This window comes from Nomascus leucogenys, chromosome 23 (assembly GCF_006542625.1).
Source record: "Nomascus leucogenys isolate Asia chromosome 23, Asia_NLE_v1, whole genome shotgun sequence".
Taxonomy (NCBI): domain Eukaryota; kingdom Metazoa; phylum Chordata; class Mammalia; order Primates; family Hylobatidae; genus Nomascus; species Nomascus leucogenys.
In genome coordinates this window covers 8,552,899-8,574,101 of record NC_044403.1, presented here as the reverse complement: position 1 = coordinate 8,574,101, position 21,203 = coordinate 8,552,899, and the positions used below count along the sequence as shown (strand labels likewise).

Here is a 21,203-nt window from a genome sequence, read left to right as displayed (position 1 = left end):
TTACATGTAAATATAGCCTTATTCTACTTCATGTATGCTAAAATTCCCAAATGGCTAAACTTTAACTTAACCCATAAGTTAACGCCTCATATGAATCCTTTCCTACAATGGTTTGTACTCTTGCCAGGTAAAGACTTAAACTTCCTCTATTTAATTAAAATACTTTATTAGAAAGATAAAGTAATGCTTAATCAGATTCCACAGTCCTATTAGAAGTTTGCTCTTTTAAATTCTCACTACTTTGATTCAAATACAAAATAGGTTTCATAATTTTAAACATAAAGAGCCATTCTGGACAAATCTAATAATATATCTGCAAAGAGAGAGTTACATTACAAAGACGCATCGTGATGAAGTGGAAAGAGCAACGTGTCTTGCATTTAGACAGACTTGTAATTATATTTCAGTTCTGCCATTTACTAAGCCAAGTGATGTAAATTTTCCAAGTTTCCATTTTCCTGAACATAAAATAAAGATATCACTACCTTGTGTAAGGAGATAAGAGAGCTGGAGATCATGTAGGTGTCTAGCATAATATTTAATATTTATCTGCCAATAAATGATAGTTATTATTACAGTACAGAGTTTTGGTTAATGTGACTCTCGGTCCAAAATCCTCAAAGGATTAAGACAATCTAGAGTTTAAATCTTACATCTTTAGCAAAACCAAAACGAGGTGAAAGATATAAAGGAATAAAATCATCATTCTTAAAGAAGATTCCTAAAAGTATTTTGTTGAGAAAAAAAAAAAAACATTTGGAATTACATTAGTTCATTCTCAGTCAAGTACTTCCTTAATCCTTAAATTCCTTTGGGGAAGGATAATGTACAGCATCTTTCTTAACAGGTCATCTCAAGAAATGAAGTCCTTGGTATTCCAAAAGAAAAGAAGACACATAAACTTTGGTCCCAGTTGTTATTTTGTCTAGAACAAAAGATGGCAATGAACCAAGTGCCACAAATCTCAGTGAACCTATACATCTACCTAGAGAAGTGGAATCTACAGTAATGGAAGGAGAAGACTACATCCCAATTCAGCTCCCATATTATAAGGGGAAGCCACTGTATTTCATTTTTTTGCCCCATTACAAGGAGCCAAAGTTTAACCCAAATATAGAACATATGCCATGATGATATAATGACGAATGATAGAAAATCTTTTCTTCCCAAACCTAAAATTTGTATTTTCATTTTCAGTATATGGGTTTTGGTCATCCTAAAGGTCAGTGTAAACTTAGGAGGTTTCTTGGGAAATTTTATACTCATCATACAAAAAATGAAACATAGGGAATATGACCATAATGGCAGGAGAAAAAAAAACCCTATATAACCCATGTCAAAGATTTTAAAAACATATCAGAAACAAAATGAAACATATTAGAAACAAAATGAAATATAGATGAGGGGCAGCTGGGCTGTAAATGGGCACAGGATGGTAAAGGATAATGGAGGCATCAGATAGTCACTGGACTATTTGTGCTACCAGTTTTGAAACTTGTTAGTTGATTGGCAATTGAAACACAAACCCCAAGTCTCGTCTATTTTAAAAGAAGGTGATTACCGGTACGTTCAGATTCACAACTAATGTTTATTGAGTATTTATTATGTGCTAGGTAATTTTCATAAATATTTAATCTTTAGGATAGCCCTGTGACATTTCTATTTTAATCCCTATTTTGCCTTTGTGGAAAATGAGATGTAGAGATGTTAAGTTCTCTACCTGATGCCTAACATTGTAGAAAAACAGTAGATCCTGTGTTTCAAAGGATGATAGTGTTTTCAGTAAACCACGAAAACATACCCTCAAAGTTCCCTAAACATGGTGAGAAACAAACACCCTAGAGTGTGGGTATTGCTGAGCACATTGTTGATAATAGTCAAAACTTTACTTTTGTTTTCATTTTCCTCTCCTTCAAGTTCTCTTTATTGTTTTACCATTTTCTCTCCATTATTTTATACCTACTTTATGTTACTTCTTTGTCTCATCTATCTGTCTATTCGTTACTTAAGCCATACATCTCCTAAAGGCACAAAATACTCAATCTTTCTGGTATTTAATCCTTCTGGTAGTGTTCAGAGGAAGGGCAGTTAATGCTATACATTGGAATATTTAACTCTCTAGCAATTCTAATGTATGTTTGCAGTCAACTCATGAACCATCATGATAACTCAAGATATCTTAATTATAAGAATGATATATTTGGCACATGCATGTATGTGGCCTGAATTTAATACCCCAGTTCTAGGATCAGTGATGACCATAGTTAAGTTACTTTTCATAAGATGCTAGGAAGTTAGCATTTTGGGGGACTAATAATAAAACATCATTCTGGCTGAGAGTCATATATGCAATCTATTGAAATATATGCTTTAAAAGTACTCTAAAAATATGGGGTCCATATTTTGCTTACCCAAGCTGTTTTCCACTCGGGAACAGCTACCTGCAGTAGCTTTAGAAGTCAATTGTCCAGTTGTTGATATAGTTACTCTACTAATCTGAGGACTAGACAGATAGTAACCAAGAGGCATTCCACTGGAATTTGAAGATGACAATGGCAGTGTTGTGGCAACTGAACCCATCATCTTTGGGGAAAAATGTACTAAAGAATATACTCCAAGTTTGTCTTCTCTTCTGTGTACAAAAATTATAATAAATAAAATAAATAAATAAGAAAGTAAAAGTGGCTGTGAATAAAAGAAGCATGGGCTATCATTATTACCCAGGATTCTGCTTTTCAAAGGTAATATGCATCCGACACAAGCACAATAACATTTTGTATTTCTAGTTTTAACAATCTAAATAAAACACTTCATTACCAATTTATTATATGCTTGAAAAATATTTGAAAATTAACAAATTTCTATTGTAGTTCTGAAAATGTGTAAGTAGAAAAAAGATAATACTAATCATTACAATGCCACCAACAAGACATTTTACCATCTCCCTCCAGGCTTTTAAATGTATTTTTTACTCTAAGTGGAGACTTCATAAGCCATTTATACCTCCACTTTGATCACTTGTCGTATTTCCCCTTTCCATTACCATAAAATCATGATTATAATTCTGGTTTAATATATCATTGTTTCCTATACACTTTTCCTTTAATTCCTGTTGCTGCTTAACTAACTTTTCTATATTAAGATTGTTTAGTGAATGTCTGCCTTCAAATAAACTGTACATGTTTGTGTGTGTGTACACGTATTGGAGGGAATGACAGAAAAGAGAGAGAAGAAAGATCATTTTCACATACTATTTTTATAAGTGAATCTTATTATGAACAAAGATTTCCTTTCTTTTTTATAACTATAAAACATTTGTTAACTAGTGCACAATCATTTGAACAAGGTTCATAAGCTTCAGTACAATTATTTTACAAGTTAAACAACAATTCATTGACAGAATCCTGAAAAGACTTAGGACATTTCATTTTATGAGTCACATTGAGGCTCTTCCCAGTGACCTCAAAGGAATTTTTGTGGGTGCATGTGTGTATGCATGCGTGTTCAGTGCTTAAATTGTGAACAAAGTCCTCGAATCTAAACCCTTTATTTCTCTGAAAAATTAGACAAATGGCCAATTCAACCATCCCCTTTCTGGGGGTCCACATATCTATCCACTATAAGTCAGGAACTAATTATTTTGCCTCCATGAATTATCTCTGTTTTGATCTATTTCCCAAAGCTCTTATAAAGTTACGTTAGCCAACCTCTCCTTGTTGTTCTTTCAGGTTCTTATAGGAGAATGAGGGCCTGGAGTTTCCTACTCTGCCGTCTTGCTGCTGTCACCCTCAATATCTCTGTTTACCAAGAGGTATTCACAATCATTTTGTTCTACACTGTGAAAGTTCTTTATCAGAAATCTTATACCTGGAGAGTTTTGTATTCAAAACTAGACTGCTCTTAATGTGCCTCTCAGCAGACACAGACATCTCAGGCAAATTTTTAAAATAATTAAATGGCATTGGCTTTGAAAATGTCATGATTACTAGCCCAGTGCTTAATAAGCATGTGCACTTAACATCCTGCTGACACTCCAAGCATTCATATTTGTCAGAAAAGCTCTAACCTATGAAGATACACTATTGAGTATGACCATAGAGGTAGTGGGAAGGAGACTTTAGAGGTAAAACGTCAGATTACAGATATTTCATCTGTGTTTAACATGAGACAGGATTGTAAGACAGGACTTCTCCCTGACATTGACTACAACAGCAGAGAAATGCTTTTTTGTTTCAACATTCCTTATATCTGGGCTTCATAACAGACTGGCTATTCTTTTCAGCATGTTCATTTTATAAGATCTCAACTTTTTTCCTCTAGTAAAACAATAGCACTTTAAAATAAATTTAATTCCACAAAAGATTCCCAAGAAGCCTTAACAAAATCTTTGCAACCAGAGAAACCTGTCCCGGAGCTATAGGGTGTTCTTATTTTGGTAGGTGAATAAGAAATTTCTTTTCTTTTCTTTTCTTTTTTTATGAGACAGGGTCTCTCTCTGTCATCCAGGCTGGAGTACAGTGGTACAATCATAGTTTACTGCAACCACCAACTCCTGGGTTCCTGATCCTCCCGCCTCGGCCTCCCAAGTAGCTGAGACTACAGGCACATGGCACCATGTCTGCTAATTTTGAAAAAAATTTTGTAGACATGTGGTGTTGCTATGTTGCCCGGGCTGTCTCTAATACTCCTGGCCTCAAGTGATTCTTTTGCCTTGACCTCCCAAATTGCTGGAATTACAGGCATGAGCCACTATGCCTGGCCGAATAAGAAATTTCTAATGGCTGCACACATCTTTGAAAGAGCTGAGACATTTCAGGAACAAACTCGTGTGATACAGCCCATCACCTGAACCTTCCACTTGCCTACCTATGAGTCTTCTTTTGGAAGATGAGAGATTTTTTCTCAGTGCTTAGTTAACTTTCCCTTAAGCAGAAGTAATTTTCTAAGCCCCTTCTTGGTATCTCACTCCCTCCATAATTGATTAACATTAAACCAGGGGCAGTTACAAAAGCTCAAATCTAGCATTGCAATGTTACTTTGGGAGACGCTGCATTGATAATATTGACAACAATCATTTCTCAGAGGATCTCTAAGAACAAATATTTAAAAATGGACTTGGACTGAACAATAAACATAGGACTTCTAGGTCCACAGTAACAATAGCCATAAATTATGTATACTCAATAAGCCAATTTTAAAGAAAACATTGGAAAACCAGTGGTAATGCTTTAGTTGATGAATGATTTATATTAAATGTAAAAATAGGGATCATAATTTTATAGAACATTCTCACGGACATTTCCAAAACCAATATTCTGGTAATTTTTTTTGTCCCCAGTTCTGTAAAATAGTTCTAGAAAGAAACTATTTCTGTAAATTGCCTTAACATATTCCATGGGAACTTTGGAGGCCGGGCGCGGTGGCTCACGCTTGTAATCCCAGCACTTTGGGAGGCCGAGGCGGGCGGATCACGAGGTCAGGAGATCGAGACCACGGTGAAACCCCGTCTCTACTAAAAATACAAAAAATTAGCCGGGCGTGGTGGCGGGCGCCTGTAGTCCCAGCTACTCGGAAAGGCTGAGGCAGGAGAATGGCGTGAGCCCAGGAGGCGGAGCTTGCAGTGAGCCGAGATCGCGCCACCGCACTCCGTCTCAAAAAAAAAAAAAAAAAAAAAAAAAAAAAAGGGAACTTCGGATGGAATCTCAGCTAGGTCTTACACTATGGAGATCTGTCCAGGTGGATTTTTATACTTCTCAAGGACTAGAACCTTATAAAACAGTAGTTGTGGAAGTAGTTGTATGCTACAGTCCATTATTTCTAGAAAATTTGTGGGATGTATTCTAGTTCTAACTGGTTCATGAGAGTATTAAAACAAAAGAGGTCAAGCATGCCATCATTGCTCCTCCGTAACTCAGCTCTAACTCTGCTTTCGTCGCATCTATGCATGCTCACTGTTCTTGTTTCTCATTCTTATCTTCCTGCTCATGGACTTTACTCTGCATTGCCTCCGAAGCCTCCTGAATGTCTTGTGTATCTTTCATCTTGGCTAGAAAAGAAGTCTCTTTTCTTTCCTAGGAAACCAGATCATGACATCAGACGATGAATATCACTGAGGTTCAAGGCAGATTTTTCTTTTCAAAGTGACTTCACCCGTTAATCCAACTACCTTCAAGCATCAGCCAGGTTTAATAATTTCTTTACCAAACTAGTACCAGAACCAGAATTCTCATGAGGATATATAAGTACCAACATAGCCAATCCTGATCTTGGCTAAGGATAGATATCGGACAAACCATGGTGAAGGTGTGTAGCATTCACTGGAAGCAGCTTGAGAGGGCAGTAACTTGGCAAAGAGACGTTTATGAATACAATTGTTGCATCTGGCCAACACTGCCTCTTAGAACTATGAGGTAATGTCTCCATAGTAACCAAGTTCCAGTTTCTGAACAATTACTATGTTGATGCTATACCTTCTTTGCAGTTTGCAGACATTAAATAAGTAATTTGCTCTTAGGAAAGCTATATCTTCCACTAGACTTTGCCACCAAAATTACTGATATCTTGTTTTGTATTTCTAAGAGTCAAGGCCAGTATGTACATACTGGGGAAATTAATCACAACTCTTTCCTTCTTTTTTTTTCTTTCTCTCTCTCTGGACAAATACTTTGAACACATGAAAACAGCTAGGCAGCAAGAGTAGAAACCATAAAACTTGAATGCAAAAAGAAGTCTATTGGTAGAAATCATAAAATCAAAGCCAGAACACCTAAATTCTTCTCCTAATTATGCCAGCAGTAGGATTTAGAAGAAATCATTTAATTCAGTTTCTCCTCTGTGTAAAACACTCACACTTAATGTTTCATGATAATGATAGTATGACAATAAAATGAATAAATATGAAAGTACATGATTATATACAATAATAAGATATATACATGATGATTACTGGATGAGTGAGTTTATTAAAAATAGTTAATAAGATTCTACTATTTCTTAAAAACTGGCTAAGTACCATGAATAAACAATACCTGCTTTCAGAAATAATACTAAACTATCTTCTAATATAGATTTGAAAATGATTTTTAAAGACAATAAAGTAACTGTTTTAAAAAGCCGAAAAGAAAAAGTCAAGATGTATAACACATCATAAGGTAAGTTAAAGGGAAGTAAACGTTTGACTGTATTTCCTCCCTCTCAGAGATGAAGCACAATTCCTTATGAACATTATGGGCCAATTATGTAAATATAGCATCAGAAGGTTTATACATTTTTACTTACGCTTAGTAAAGAATTTAAAATGGGCTTGTCATTTCTTGTCACTCTCCCAGTCTCCCTACCTGTACCAGTCTGGATGGCTTTCAGACTGGTTAAACTTTTCTCTACTTGAACTGCATATATCAGCATAAAGTCATTATGACCTCATTGGTTTTATCAGAGAGCCTGCTCATATTTTTCAACATATTTTGGAGAAATAAAATTATGTCAGCTGAGAAAAACTTTTGAAGGCTTTAAATTTGTGAGTGTTTCAATATTCATTCCCCATACTAGACATTTTTCTTATTTCCTTTTCTTAAATTACTGCATACATGCAATGAAGACCAATTTTCTCTTTTGTTGTTGCTTAAACTAATTTAGTGGTTTTCAACAGGGGACAAAGTGAACCATAGAGAGCATTTTGTAAACGTAAGAGGATGTTGATAGTAGTCATAAAGATTTGGGTCGGGTATTAGTGGCATTTGGTAGACAGAACCCAGAGATGCTAGACTTTCCACAATGTGGCAGATAATCCTACTTAGTAAATAATGTTCCCACATGACACATGCCTTTCTGGGCATTCATGCAGGTGAAAAATAGATTACAATTATCCGGCTGGGTGCAGTGGTTCCCACCTGTAATCCCAGCACTTTGGGAGGCCAAAGGGAGTGAATCACTTGAGGTCAGGAGTTCAAGACCAGCCTGGCCAACACGATGAAACCCCATCTCTACTAAAAAAATACAAAAATTAGCTGGGCATGGTGGCAGGTGCCTGTAATCCCAGCTACTCTGGAGGCTGAGGCAGGAGAATCACTTGAACCGGGGAGGTGGAGTTGCAGTGAGCTGAGATGGTGGAACTGCATTCCAGCTTTGGTGACAGAACCAGACTCCATCATAAAAAAAAAAAAAAGAAGATTAGAATTATATGAGCCTAAAGCCTAGCTCTATATGTCATATAAATACAAAATATTTTTGCAGTTTTAATATATACCAAAGTCTTTACGATGTAACTATTTATTGTTTAAATTCAGGAAAGATTGTATATTGATTTGTTCAGACGTTTCCAAGAGTTGTTTATCAGTTTGGAAAAAATTACATCACCAATAACAATACCACTTGGTAGTATTCATGTGGTTGATATAACTTACTGGACAGAGAATAACAGTAGCAATAATGCCATCAGCAGCAACAAAATCAACCTGAATCTGATGAATCCTCTACTTTACATGTGATACACGAATCAGAAGAGCACGTTAGCTAATCAATTAAGAAATTTATAAGACACTTTTTGTAATTTGTGGATATAACATATCCTAATTCAAGCAAACTGTAGAAATTTATAAGACATTAGAAACTTAAGCACACAGTACTTAATGATATTAAGGAATAACTGGTAAATATTTTAGGTGTGATATGGTATCATGATTATGTTTTTTGAAAAGAGTTCTTATCTTTTAGTGATACATACTAAACCATTTATAGATAAAATGATATGACGTCCTCTGTTTCTAATTAATACAGACAGTAGGAAGCAGATGAGAACGTAGATGAAAAAGTTGGGCCATGACTTGTAATTCTTAAAGCTGAGTAATAGTTATATGGAGATTAATTATAGATTATGATTATTTTTGGCTGTAAATTATCTGAAGTTCTCCTTTGCAAAAAGACTAAAATAGAAGGCTCAGTTTGGGATGCACAGACTCAAATGTTAATGGTGCCATCAACATGGCTGTCTCTGCTCAGGAAGGAGAGGGTCAGCAGGAACTGAAAGGAAGAAGCGGAAACACTGCATGAGGTGCAATAATCTTTTTTTTTTTTTTTTTTTTTTTTTTGAGATGGATGTCGCTCTGTCATCCAGGCTGGAGTGCAATGGTGCAATCTTGGCTCACTGCAACCTCTGTCTCCCAGGTTCAAGTGATTCTACTGCATCAGCCTCCCAAGTAGCTAGGACTACTGGCATGCGCCACCATGCCTGGCTAATTTTTGTATTTTTAGTAGAGACGAGGTTTTGCCATGTTGGCCGGGCTGGTCTTGAACTCCCGACCTCAAGTGATTTGCCTGCCTCGGCCTCCCAAAGTGTTGGGATTACAGGTGTGAGCCATTGTGCCAGTGCAATAATCTTTATACAGTTCTTTCACCACAGCTCTAGAAGATGGGAATTTCCCCATTTTCCAAATGAGGAAGTGGAAGTTCCAAGAGATGAAATATCTCTTCCAAGCTTATACAGCCAGTAAATGGCAGAGCCAAGATTTAGTCTCATCCATCTGTTAGAGAGACCTCCTCACTGTACTTGCTGTTTCTGCTTTACTCTTGTCCCATATCTTCCTTTTTCTGTGGTATCTGCCTAAATGCTTGTCCAGTCCTGAACCAGCTTTATCCTGCTTTTTCTGGTCTGGTCTCAAATCATCTGGGCCTTTAATCCGCGTTGGGAAAATACCAGAATTTTGCTGGGGAATTGAAGCCCCATAAGAGTAGATATGGGTCAAAATAGAGTAATGAAAACTGAGTTTCATGTTGTGAGATTTCTACCTTAAGAAAAAATTAAAAGTCACAAAATTCCATATTCTTAAATTTAAAAAACAGACAAAATATTACATATACACAATTTTTAAAGAGTTGAAGAACACAAAGAACTGGCTTTATATATTTAATTCTCTGCCTCCACGTGTGGAGAAGATTTGCACAGCAAGAGATTTTATTAAATTGGTAATACAAATAAAATGTCTTGCGTGAATGAAGGCAGCATATACAAAGATAATTTTCTTCCCCTCTCAGGCCATGGGTAATATGCAGTTGAGTAATAATCAGTTCAGGACTACAATTTTAAACACTATGACATGTTCCATTATCTAAGATTCAAAGAGTTTGGAATACAATTGTAGGAATTCAATTTCATATTTACACCCACATAAAAATAGTATAAATTCCTATTATAAAGCCTTTTGCTAGTCCAAAAATGTACTCAGTCAATTCATTTCTTTCACACAGATCCACGTGTAATAATAGCCTCAGACACAGATGCTATTATTTTACCTTGAAGTTAGAGTCACATTAAGCTCCTACTAGGGGTATTTAAAGACAGGCTAGAGGATGTGTATTGGAAGTTTCAAGTTTCAGAAAGTTTGTTCAAAGTAATCTTCATGGAGCTTCCCAATCACAAAATCCTGCTGAAAAACAACACTAAGGTCTTAGATCTGCATTTCTGAGGCTGAGTCTCAAACACTGGTTTGAATCCTCAGACATACCAATTTTAGCAATAGTTCAAAATAACTGTCTAATTACCTGACACATTACATGTATTTTAGGAGTAGTGTTTGTCCGCAAATCTTTTCTATTCATACTCTTTAGAGGAATATAGCACTTATTTTTCCAAGTCAAGTCAGAACACCTCAGACTTGTTCAGGGGACAAAGATTCATAACATTTGCTCTTATTTGCAGAATACTACATTCTCTATAGTAATTTTTTTAAAAATACAAACCAATACATTTTTTATTTCACCTATACACTTTTAATCTATCTTATGAAATCACAACCACCAGCCCATGTGTCTTGAAATAAAATAACACTCAACAAATGGTTGAACCAAGAGCAAATGGTTAATTTTGAGGTTTCCTATTGATAATACATTTGCAGTTTCATTTTCTTCTGTCATATATGGGCAATCTCTCGCAGAAAAGTAGTCTGGAGCCAAAGCCTGTAAAACGTTATTGGAGAACAATTTGAACTGAGAAATTCTATTCATTAGCTTTTATTCCCTCTGCAAACACGATAAAGGCAGTCATTATTCAACATAACAGCCAAATATTGATTCTCTAGCTTATGAAACACTAGCGCCCCCTAGGAACCCTGTTTAAAATATGTAAAAATTTTAACCTATGAGAGAAGCACTGGATTAAAGGAGTGAGAAAGATCAGTATCAGTTGTAATGTCTCCTTTTTCATCTCTGACTTTATTTATTTGGATCTTCTCTTTTATTCTTAGTCTGGGTAAAGGTTTGTTAATTTTGTTTAACTTTTCAAAAAACCAACTTTTTGTTTTATTGATCTTTTGTATTGTTTTCATTTCAATTTCATTTGTTTCTTCTCTGATCTTTATTATTTCTTCTACTAATTTTGAGCTTGGTTTGCTCTTATTTTTCTAGTTCTTCAGATGCATCGTCAGACTTGTTATTTGAAATATTTCTTCTTTTTTGATGTAGGCACTTATAGCTATAAAATTCCCTCTTAGTACTGCTTTTGCTATATTCCATAGGTTTTGGTATATGTGTTTCCATTATTTGTTTCAAGAAATTTTCAATTTTCTTTTTAATTTCCTCATTGACTCACTGGTCATTCAGGAGCATATTGTTTAATTTCTATGTTGTATTAGTCTGTTCTCATGCTGCTAATAAAGACATACCCGACACTGGGTAATTTATAAAGAAAATACGTTTAATGGCCTCACATTTCCACATGGCCGGGGAGGCCTCACAATCATAGCGGAAGACAGGAAGACCAAAGGGTTGTCTTACATGGTGGCAGGCAAGACAGCATATGCAGGGGAACTCCCTTTATAAAACCATCAGATGTCATGAGACTTAGTCATTATCATAAGAACAGCATGGGAAAAACCCACCTCCACGATTCAATTACTTCCCACTGAGTCCCTCACGTGACACGTGGGGGTTATTACAATTCAAGGTGAGACTTGGGTGGGGACACAGAGCCAAACAATATCACGTGTATTTGTATAATTTCCAAAATTTCTCGTCATTGACTTACAGTTTTTTTTTTTGAGACAGTCTTTTTTTTAGATACTAATTCCCCAATTTTATTTAATCACTATACTTCCTGCATAATTATTATAAGGGTACATGTGCACAACGTGCAGGTTGTTACATATGTGTACACGTGCCATGTTGGTGTGCTGCACCCATTAACTCATCATTTTCATTAGGTATATCTCCTATTGCTATCCCTTCCCCCAACCCCATGACAGGCACCGGTGTGTGATGTTCCCCACCCTGTGTCCAAGTGTTCTCATTGTTCAATTCCCACCTATAAGTGAGAACATGAGGTGTTTGGTTTTCTGTCCTTGCGATACTTTGCTCAGAATGATGGTTACCAGCTTCATCCATGTCTCCACAAAGGACATGAACTCATCATTTTTTATGGCTACATAGTATTCCATGGTGTATATGTGCCACATTTTCTTAATCCAGTATATCATTGATGGACATTTGGGTTGGTTCCAAGTCTTTGCTATTGTGAATAGTGCTGCAAGAAACATATGTGTGCATGTGTCTTTATAGCAGCGTGATTTAGAATCCTTTGGGTATATACCCAGTAATGGGATGGCTGGGTCAAATGGTATTTCTAGTTCTAGATCCCTGAGGAATCGCCACACTGTCTTCCACAATGGTTGAACTAGTTTACAGTCCCACCAACAGTGTAAAAGTGTTCCTATTTCTCCACATCCTCTCTAGCACCTGTTGTTTCCTGACCTTTTAATGATCGCCATTCTAACTGGTGTGAGATGGTATCTCATTGTGGTTTTGATTTGCATTTCTCTGATGGCCAGTGATGATGAGCATTTTTTCATGTGTCCGTTGCCTGTATAAATGTCTTCTTTTGAGAAGTGTCTGTTCATATCCTTTACCCACTTATTGATGGGGTTGATTTTTTCTTGTAAATTTAAGTTCTTTGTAGATTCTGGATATTAGCCTTTTGTCAGATGGGTAGATTGTAAAAATTTTCTCCCATTCTGTAGGTTGCTTGTTCACTCTGATGGTAAGTTTCTTTTGCTGTGCAGAAGCTCTTTAGTTTAATTAGATCCCATTTGTCAATTTTGGCTTTTGTTGCCATTGCTTTTGGTGTTTTAGACATGAAGTCCTTCCCCATGCCTATGTCCTGAATGGTATTGCCTAGGTTTTCTTCTAGGGTTTTTATGGTTTTAGGTCTAACATTTAAGTCTTTAATCCATCTTGAATTAATTTTTGTATAAGGTGTAAGGAAGGGATCCAGTTTCAGCTTTCTACATATGGCTAGCCAGTTTTCCCAGCACCATTTATTAAATAGGGAATCATTTCCCCATTTCTTGTTTTTGTCAGGTTTGTCAAAGATCAGATGGTTGTAGATGTGTGGTGTTATTTCTGAGGCCTCTATTCTGTTCCATTGATCTATATCTCTGTTTTGGTACCAATACCATGCTGTTTTGGTTACTGTAGCCTTGTAGTATAGTTTGAAGTCAGGTAGCGTGATGCCTCCAGCTTTGCTCTTTTGGCTTAGGATTGTCTTGGCAATGAGGGCTCCTTTTTGGTTTGATATGAACTTTAATGTAGTTTTTTCCAATTCTGTGAAGAAAGTCATTGGTAGTTTGATGGGGATGGCATTGAATCTATAAATTACCTTGGGCAGTATGGCCATTTTCAGAATATTGATTCTTCCTATGCATGAGCACGGAATGTTCTTCCATTTGTTTGTATCCTCTTTTATTTCATTGAGCAGTGGTTTGTAGTTCTCCTTGAAGAGGTCCTTCACATCCCTTGTAAGTTGGATTCCTAGGTATTTTATTCTCTTTGAAGCAATTGTGAATGGGAGTTCACTAATGATTTGGCTCTCTGTTTGTCTGTTATCGGTATATAGGAATGCTTGTGATTTCTGCACATTGATTTTGTATCCTGAGACTTTGCTGAAGTTGCTTATCAGCTTAAGGAGATTTTGGGCTGAGACGATGGGGTTTTCTAAATATACAATCATGTCATCTGCAAACAGGGACAATTTGACTTCCTCTTTTCCTAATTGAATACCCTTTATTTCTTTCTCTTGCCTGATTGCCTTGGCCAGAACTTCCAACACTATGTTGAATAGCAGTGGTGAGAGAGGGCATCCTTGTCTTGTGCCAGTTTTCAAAGGGAATGTTTCCAGTTTTTGCTATTCAGTATGATATTGGCTGTGGGTTTGTCATAGATAGCTCTTATTATTTTGAGATACATCCCAACAATATCTAGCTTATTGAGAGTTTTTAGCATGAAGGGCTGTTGAATTTTGTTGAAGGCCTTTTCTGCATCTATTGAGATAATCATGTGGTTTTTGTCTTTGGTTCTGTTTATATGATGGATTATGTTTATTGATTTGCATATGTTGAAACAGCCTTGCATCCTAGGCATAAGCCAACTTGATCGTGGTGGATAAGCTTTTTGATGTGCTGCTGGATTTGGTTTGCCAGCATTTTATTGAGGATTTTTGCATTGATGTTCATCAGGGATATTGGTCTAAAATTCCTTTTTTGTTGTGTCTCTGCCAGGCTTTAGTATCAAGATGATGTTGACCTCATAAAATGAATTAGGGAGGATTCCCTCTTTTTCTATTGATTGGAATAGTTTCAGAAGGAATAGGACCAGCTTCTCTTTGTACCTCTGGTAGAATTGGGCTGTGACTCCGTCTGGTCCTGGACTTTTTTTGGTTCGTAAGCTATTAATTATTGCTTCAATTTCAGAGCCTGTTATTGGTCTATTCAGGGATTCCACTTCTTCCTGGTTTAGTCTTGGGAGATTGTATGTGTCCAGGAATTTATCCATTTCTTCTAGATTTTCTAGTTTATTTGCATAGAGGTGTTTATAGTATTCTCTGATGATAGTTTGTATTTCTGTGGGATCGGTGGTGATATCCCCTTTGTCATTTTTTATTGCGTCTATTTGATTCTTCTCTCTTTTCTTCTTTATTAGTCTTGCTAGCGGTCTATCAACTTTGTTGATCCTTTCAAAAAACCAGCTCCTGGATTCATTGATTTTTTGAAGGGTTTTTTGTGTCTCTATCTCCTTCATTTCTGCCCTGATCTTAGTTATTTCTTGCTTTCTGCTAGCTTTTGAATGTGTTTTCTCTTGCTTCTCTAGTTCTTCTAATTGTGATGTTAGGGTGTCCATTTTAGATCTTTCCTGCTTTCTCTTGTGGGCATTTAGTGCTATAAATTTCCCTCTACACACTGCTTGAAATGTGTCCCAGAGGTTCTAGTTCACTGTGTCTTTGTTCTCATTGGTTTCAAAGAACATCTTTATTTCTGCCTTCATTTTGTTACGTACCCAGTACATTCAGGAGCAGGTTGTTCAGTTTCCATGTAGTTGAGCGGTTTTGAGTGAGTTTCTTAATCCTTAGTTCCAGTTTGATTGCACTGTGGTCTGAGAGACAGTTTGTTATAATTTCTGTTCTTTTACATTTGCTGAGGAGTGCTTTACTTCCAACTATGTGGTCAATTTTGGAATAAGTGTGATGTGGTGCTGAGAAGAATGTATATTCTGTTGATTTGGGGTGGAGAGTTCTGTAGATGTCTATTAGGTCTTCTTGGTGCAGAGCTGAGTTCAATTCCTAGATATCCTTGTTAACTTTCTCTCTCGTTGATCTGTCTAATGCTGGCAGTGGGGTGTTAAAGTCTCCCATTATTATTGTGTGAGAGTCTAAGTCTCTTTGTAGGTCACTAAGGACTTGCTTTATGAATATGTGTGCTCCTGTATTGGGTGCATATATATTTAGGATAGTTAGCTCTTCTTGTTGAATTGATCCCTTTACTGTTATGTAATGCCCTTCTTTGTCTCTTTGATCTTTGTTGGTTTAAAGTTTGTTTTATCAGAGACTAGGATTGCAACCCCTGCTTTTTTTTTGTTTACCATTTGCTTGGTGGATCTTCCTCCATCCCTTTATTTTGAGCCTATGTGTGTCTCTGCACCTGAGATGGGTCTGCTGAATACAGCACACTGATGGGTCTTGACTCTTTATCCAACTTGCCAGTCTGTATCTTTTAATTGGAACATTTAGCCCATTTACATTTAAGGTTAATATTGTTATGTATGAATCTGATCCTGTCATTATGATGTTAGCTGGTTATTTTGCTCATTAATTGATGCAGTTTCTTCCTAGCATTGACGGTCTTTACAATTTGGCATGTTTTTGCAGTGGCTGGTACCAGTTGTTCCTTTCCATGTTTAGTGCTTCCTTCAAGAGCTCTTGTAAGGGAGGCCTGGTGGTGACAAAATCTCTCAGCATTTGTTTTTCTGTAAAGGATTTTATTTCTCCTTCACTTATGAAGCTTAGTTTGGCTGGATATGAAATTCTGGGTTGAAAATTCTTTTCTTTAAGAATGTTGAATATTGGCTCCCACTCTCTTCTGGCTTGTAGAGTTTCTGCTGAGAGATCTGCTGTTAGTCTGATGGGCTTCCCTTTGTGGGTAACCTGACATTTTTCTCTGGCTGCCTTTAACATTTTTTCCTTCATTTCAGCTTTGGTGAATCTGACAATTATGTGTCTTGGAGTTGCTCTTCTCGAGAAGTATCTTTATTGCGTTCTCTGTATTTCCTGAATTTGAATGTTGGCCTGCCTTGCTAGGTTGAGGAAGTTCTCCTGGATAATATCCTAAAGAGTGTTTTCTAACTTGGTTCCATTCTCCCCGTCGCTTTGAGGTACACCAATCAGACGTAGATTTGGTCTTTTCACATAGTCCCATATTTCTTGGAAGCTTTGTTTGCTTGTTTTTACTCTTTTTTCTCTAAACTACTCTTCTCACTTCATTTCATTCATTTGATGTTCAATCACTGATACCCTTTCTTCCACTTGATCAAATCGGCTACTGAAGCATGTGTATGCATCACGTAGTTCTCGTGCCATGGTTTTCAGCTCCATCAGGTCATTTAAGGACTTCTCTACACTGTTTATTCCAGTTAGCCATTTTTCTAATCTTTTCTCAAGGTTTTTAGCCTCTTTGCGATGGGTTTGAACATCCTCCTTTAGTGAGGAGAAGTTTGTTATTACCAATCATCTGAAGCCTTCTTCTGTCAACTTGTCAAAGTCATTCTCCACCCAGCTTTGTTCTGTTGCTGGCGAGGAGGTGCGTTCCTTTGGAGGAGAAGAGGCACTCTAACTTTTAGAGTTTTCAACTCTTCTGCTCTGGTTTCTCCCTATCTTTGTGGTTTTATCTACCTTTGGTCTTTGATGATGGTGATGTACAGACAGGGTTTTGGTGTGGACGTCCTTTCTGTTTGTTAGTTTTCCTTCTAACAGTCAGGACCCTCAGCTGCAGGTCTGTTGGAGTTTGCTGGAGGTCCACTCCAGACCCTGTTTGCCTGGGTATCAGCAGCAGAGCCTGCAGAACAGCAAATATTGCAGAATGGCAGATGTTGCTGCCTGATCCTTCCTCTGGAAGCTGCACCTCAGAGGGGCACCCAGCTGTATGAGATGTCAATCGGCCACTACTGGGAGGTGTCTCCCAGTTACACTACTCAGGGGTCAGGGACCCACTTGGGGAGGCAGTCTGTCCGTTCTCAGGTCTCAAACTCCATGCTGGGAGAACCACTAATCTCTTAAAAGCTGTCAGACAGGGACGTTTAAGTCTGCAGAAGTTTCTGCTGCCTTTTGTTCAGCTATGCCCTGCCGCCAGAGGTGAAGTCTAGCAGAGGCAGGCAGGCCTCCTTGAGCTCCAGTGGGCTCCACCCAGTTTGAGCTTTCAGGCCGCTTTGTTTACGTACTCAAGCCTCAGCAATGGCGGACGCCCCTCCCCCAGCCTCGCTGCCACCTTGCAGTTCAATCTCAGACTGCTGTGCTAGCAGTGAGGAAGGCTCCATGGGCATGGGACCCTCCAAGCCAGGTGTGGCATATAATCTGGTATGCCATTTGCTAAGGCCATTGGAAAAGTGCAGTATTAGGTATTAGGGTGGGAGTGTCCCGATTTTCCAGGTACCACCCTTCACAGCTTCCCTTTGCTGGGAAAGGGAATTCCCTGACCCCTTGCACTTCCTGGGTGAGGCAATGCCCCGCCCTGCTCCATGGGCTGCACCCACTGTCTGACAAGCCCCAGTGAGATGAACCTGGTACCTCAGCTGGAAACGCAGAAATCACCCATCTTCTGCATCGCTCACACTGGGAGCTGCAGACCGGAGCTGTTCCTATTTGGCCATCTTGGAACCTCCTCCTTCAGACAGAGTCTTGCTCTGTCACCCAGGCTGGAGGGCAGTGGCACAATCTTGGCTGAGTGCAACCTCTGCCTTCCGGGTTCAAGAAATTCTCCTGCCTCAGCCTCCCAAGTAACTGGGATTACAGGTGCCCACCACCATGCCTGACTAATTTTTGTATTTTTAGTAGAGACATGGTTTCACCTTGTTGGCCAGGCTGATCTAGAACTCCTGACCTCATGATCCACCTACCTTGGCTTCCAAAAGTGCTGGGATTACAGGCATGAGCCACCATACCCGGCTTGATTTATAGTTTTATTCTGTTGTGATCAGAGAAGATGCTAGACATTATTTCAATTTTTTTAAATGTTTTAAGATTTGTTTTGTGACTCAACATATGATCTATCCTTGAGAATGATCCATGTGCTATGGAAAAGAATGTGTATTCTGCAGCCATTGGGTGAAATGTTCTGTAAATATTTATTCGATCCTTCTGGTCTATAGTGTATATTGTCTGATGTGTATTTGTTGATTTTATGTCTGGAAGTTCTGTCCAGTGTTGAAAGTGGGATGAAGTCTCCAGCTATTATTGCATTGGAGTCTATCTCTCTATCTCTAATAATATTTGCTTTATATATTTAGGTGCTTCAGTGTTGGACACATATATATTTTAAACTGTTATAACCTCTTGCTGAATTGACCCCTTTATCATTATATAGTGACCTTCTTTGTCTCTTCTTATAGATTTTCTCTTGAAATCTATTTTGTCTGATATAAGTGTAGCTCTGCCTGCTCTTCTCTTGGTTTCCATTGGCATATAATATCTTTTTCCGTCCCTTTATTTTTAGTCTATGTATGTTTTTATTCATGAAGTGTGTTTCAGCCACTCTATGTCTTTTGATTGGAGAGTTTAGTCCATTTGCATTCACTATTATCATTTATAACTAAGAACGACTTCTGCCATTTTATGTGGTTTTTTTTGTGGTCTTCTCTTTGTTCTTTTTTTGTCTTCCTTTTAGTGAAAATTATTTTCTCTGCTGATATGATTTAGTTTCTTGCTTTTTCTGTGTATCCATTATCTGTTATCTTATTTTGAGGTTATCATGAGCCTTGCAAATACTATCTTATAACCTATTATTTTAAGATGATAACAACTTAATATTGTTGTATAAACAACCTAACAAGCAAAAAGAAAACTAATAAAGACTCTGTGCCTTAACTTTGTCCCCAACTTTTTCACATTTTGTTGTTTCTATTTATATCTTATTGTACTGTCTGTGTCGTGAAAAGTTGTTGTAGTTATTATTTTGGATTGGTTCATCCTTTAGTCCTACGTAAGAGTAGCTTAAACACCACAGTTACAGTGTTATAATGTTCTGTTTTTCTGTATATTTACTATTACCAGTGAATTTTGTATCTTCAGATGACTTCTTTTTGCTCATCAACATCCTTCTTCTTTCTGATAGAAGTTCTCCTTTTAGCATTTCTTGTAGGACAGATCTGGTGTTGAAATCCCTCAGCTTCTGATTGTCTGAAAAAGTCTTTATTTCTCCTTCATGTTTGAAGAATATTTTTGCTGGTTATACTATTCTAGTGTAAACGTTTTTGTTGTTGTTTTTCTCTTCAGCACTTTAAGTATGTTATGCCACTCTCTCCTGGCCTGTAAGGTTTCCACTGAAAAGTCTGCTGCCAGGCATATTGGAGCTCCACTGTAGGTTATTTCTTTTCTCTTACTGCTTTTAGGATTCTTTCTTTGTCTTTGATCTTTGGGAGTTTGATTATTAAATATCTTCAGGTAGTCTTCTTTGGGTTAAATCTGCTTGGTGTTCTATAACCTTCTTATACTTGCATATTGCTCTTTTTCAGGTTTGGGAAGTCCTTTTAAATTATCCCTTTGAATAAACTTTCTACCCCTACCTCTTTCTCTACCTCCTCTTTGAGGCCAATAACTCTTAGAATTGCCCTTTCAAGTCTATTTTCTAGTTCCTATAAGTGTGCTTCATTGTTTTTTATTCTTTTTTCTTCTGTCTCTTCTGACAGTGTATTTTCAAATAGCTTGGCTTCAGTTTCTTTATCAACTCATTGATTGACGGCCATTTGGGTTGGCTCCACATTTTTGCAACTGCCAATTGTGCTGCTATAAATATGCATGTGCAAGTATCTTATTGTATAACGACTTCTTTTCCTCTTGGTAGGTACCCAGTAATGGGATTGCTGGATCAAATGGTAGTTCTACTTTTAGTTCTTTAAGAACTACTTTACTTTTAGTTCTTTAAGGAAACAACAGGTGCTAGAGAGGATGTGGAGAAATAGGAACACTTTTACACTGTTGGTGGGACTGTAAACTAGTTCAACCATTGTGGAAGTCAGTGTGGCGATTCCTCAGGGATCTAGAACTAGAAATACCATTTGACCCAGCCATCCCATTACTGGGTATATACCCAAAGGACTATAAATCATGCTGCTATAAAGACACATGCACACGTATGTTTATTGTGGCACTATTCACAATAGCAAAGACTTGGAACCAACCCAAATGTCCAACAACGATAGACTGGATTAAGAAAATATGGCACATATACACCACGGAATACTATGCAGCCATAAAAAATGATGAGTTCATGTCCTTTGTAGGGACATGGATGAAACTGGAAAACATCATTCTAAGTAAACTATCGCAAGGACAAAAAACCAAACACTGCATGTTCTCACTCATAGGTGGGAATTGAACAATGAGAACTCATGGACACAGGAAGGGGAACATCACACTCCAGGGACTGTTGTGGGTTGGGGGGAGGGGGGAGGGACAGCATTAGGAGATGTACCTAATGCTAAATGGCGAGTTAATGGGTGCAGCAAACCAACATGGCACATGGATACATATGCAACAAACCTGCACATTGTGCACATGTACCCTAAAACCTAAAGTATAATAATAAAATAAAAATAAAAATAAAAAAAAGAAATCTCCACATTGTTTTCCATAGTGGTTGTACTAGTTTACATTCCCACCAGCATGAGCTCTATCAGTG

General features: G+C 37.5%; 1 protein-coding gene across 8 annotated transcripts in view; it reads right to left on the bottom strand.

Moving 5' to 3' along the window:
- LMNTD1 (lamin tail domain containing 1) overlaps positions 1–21,203 on the bottom strand; it is a 166,712-nt gene that overhangs the window by 57,985 nt on the left and 87,524 nt on the right. For 2 of the 8 annotated variants that reach the window (XM_003265614.2, XM_003265616.3), the window contains exons 1-3: positions 6,151–6,369; positions 5,953–6,071; positions 2,412–2,632 (exon numbers count right to left, since the gene is read on the bottom strand). The exons of 1 other annotated variant lie outside the window; for it this stretch is intronic. In XM_003265614.2, coding sequence (XP_003265662.2) covers positions 2,412–2,632; positions 5,953–6,041 — 310 coding nt within the window. In that variant the 5' untranslated portion in view covers positions 6,042–6,071; positions 6,151–6,369. Of the gene's footprint in view, positions 1–331; positions 459–2,411; positions 2,633–5,952; positions 6,072–6,150; positions 6,370–21,203 lie in introns of those variants that run through there. 5 more of the 8 variants (XM_030804531.1, XM_030804532.1, XM_003265618.4 and 2 more) reach the window with 4 other exon arrangements.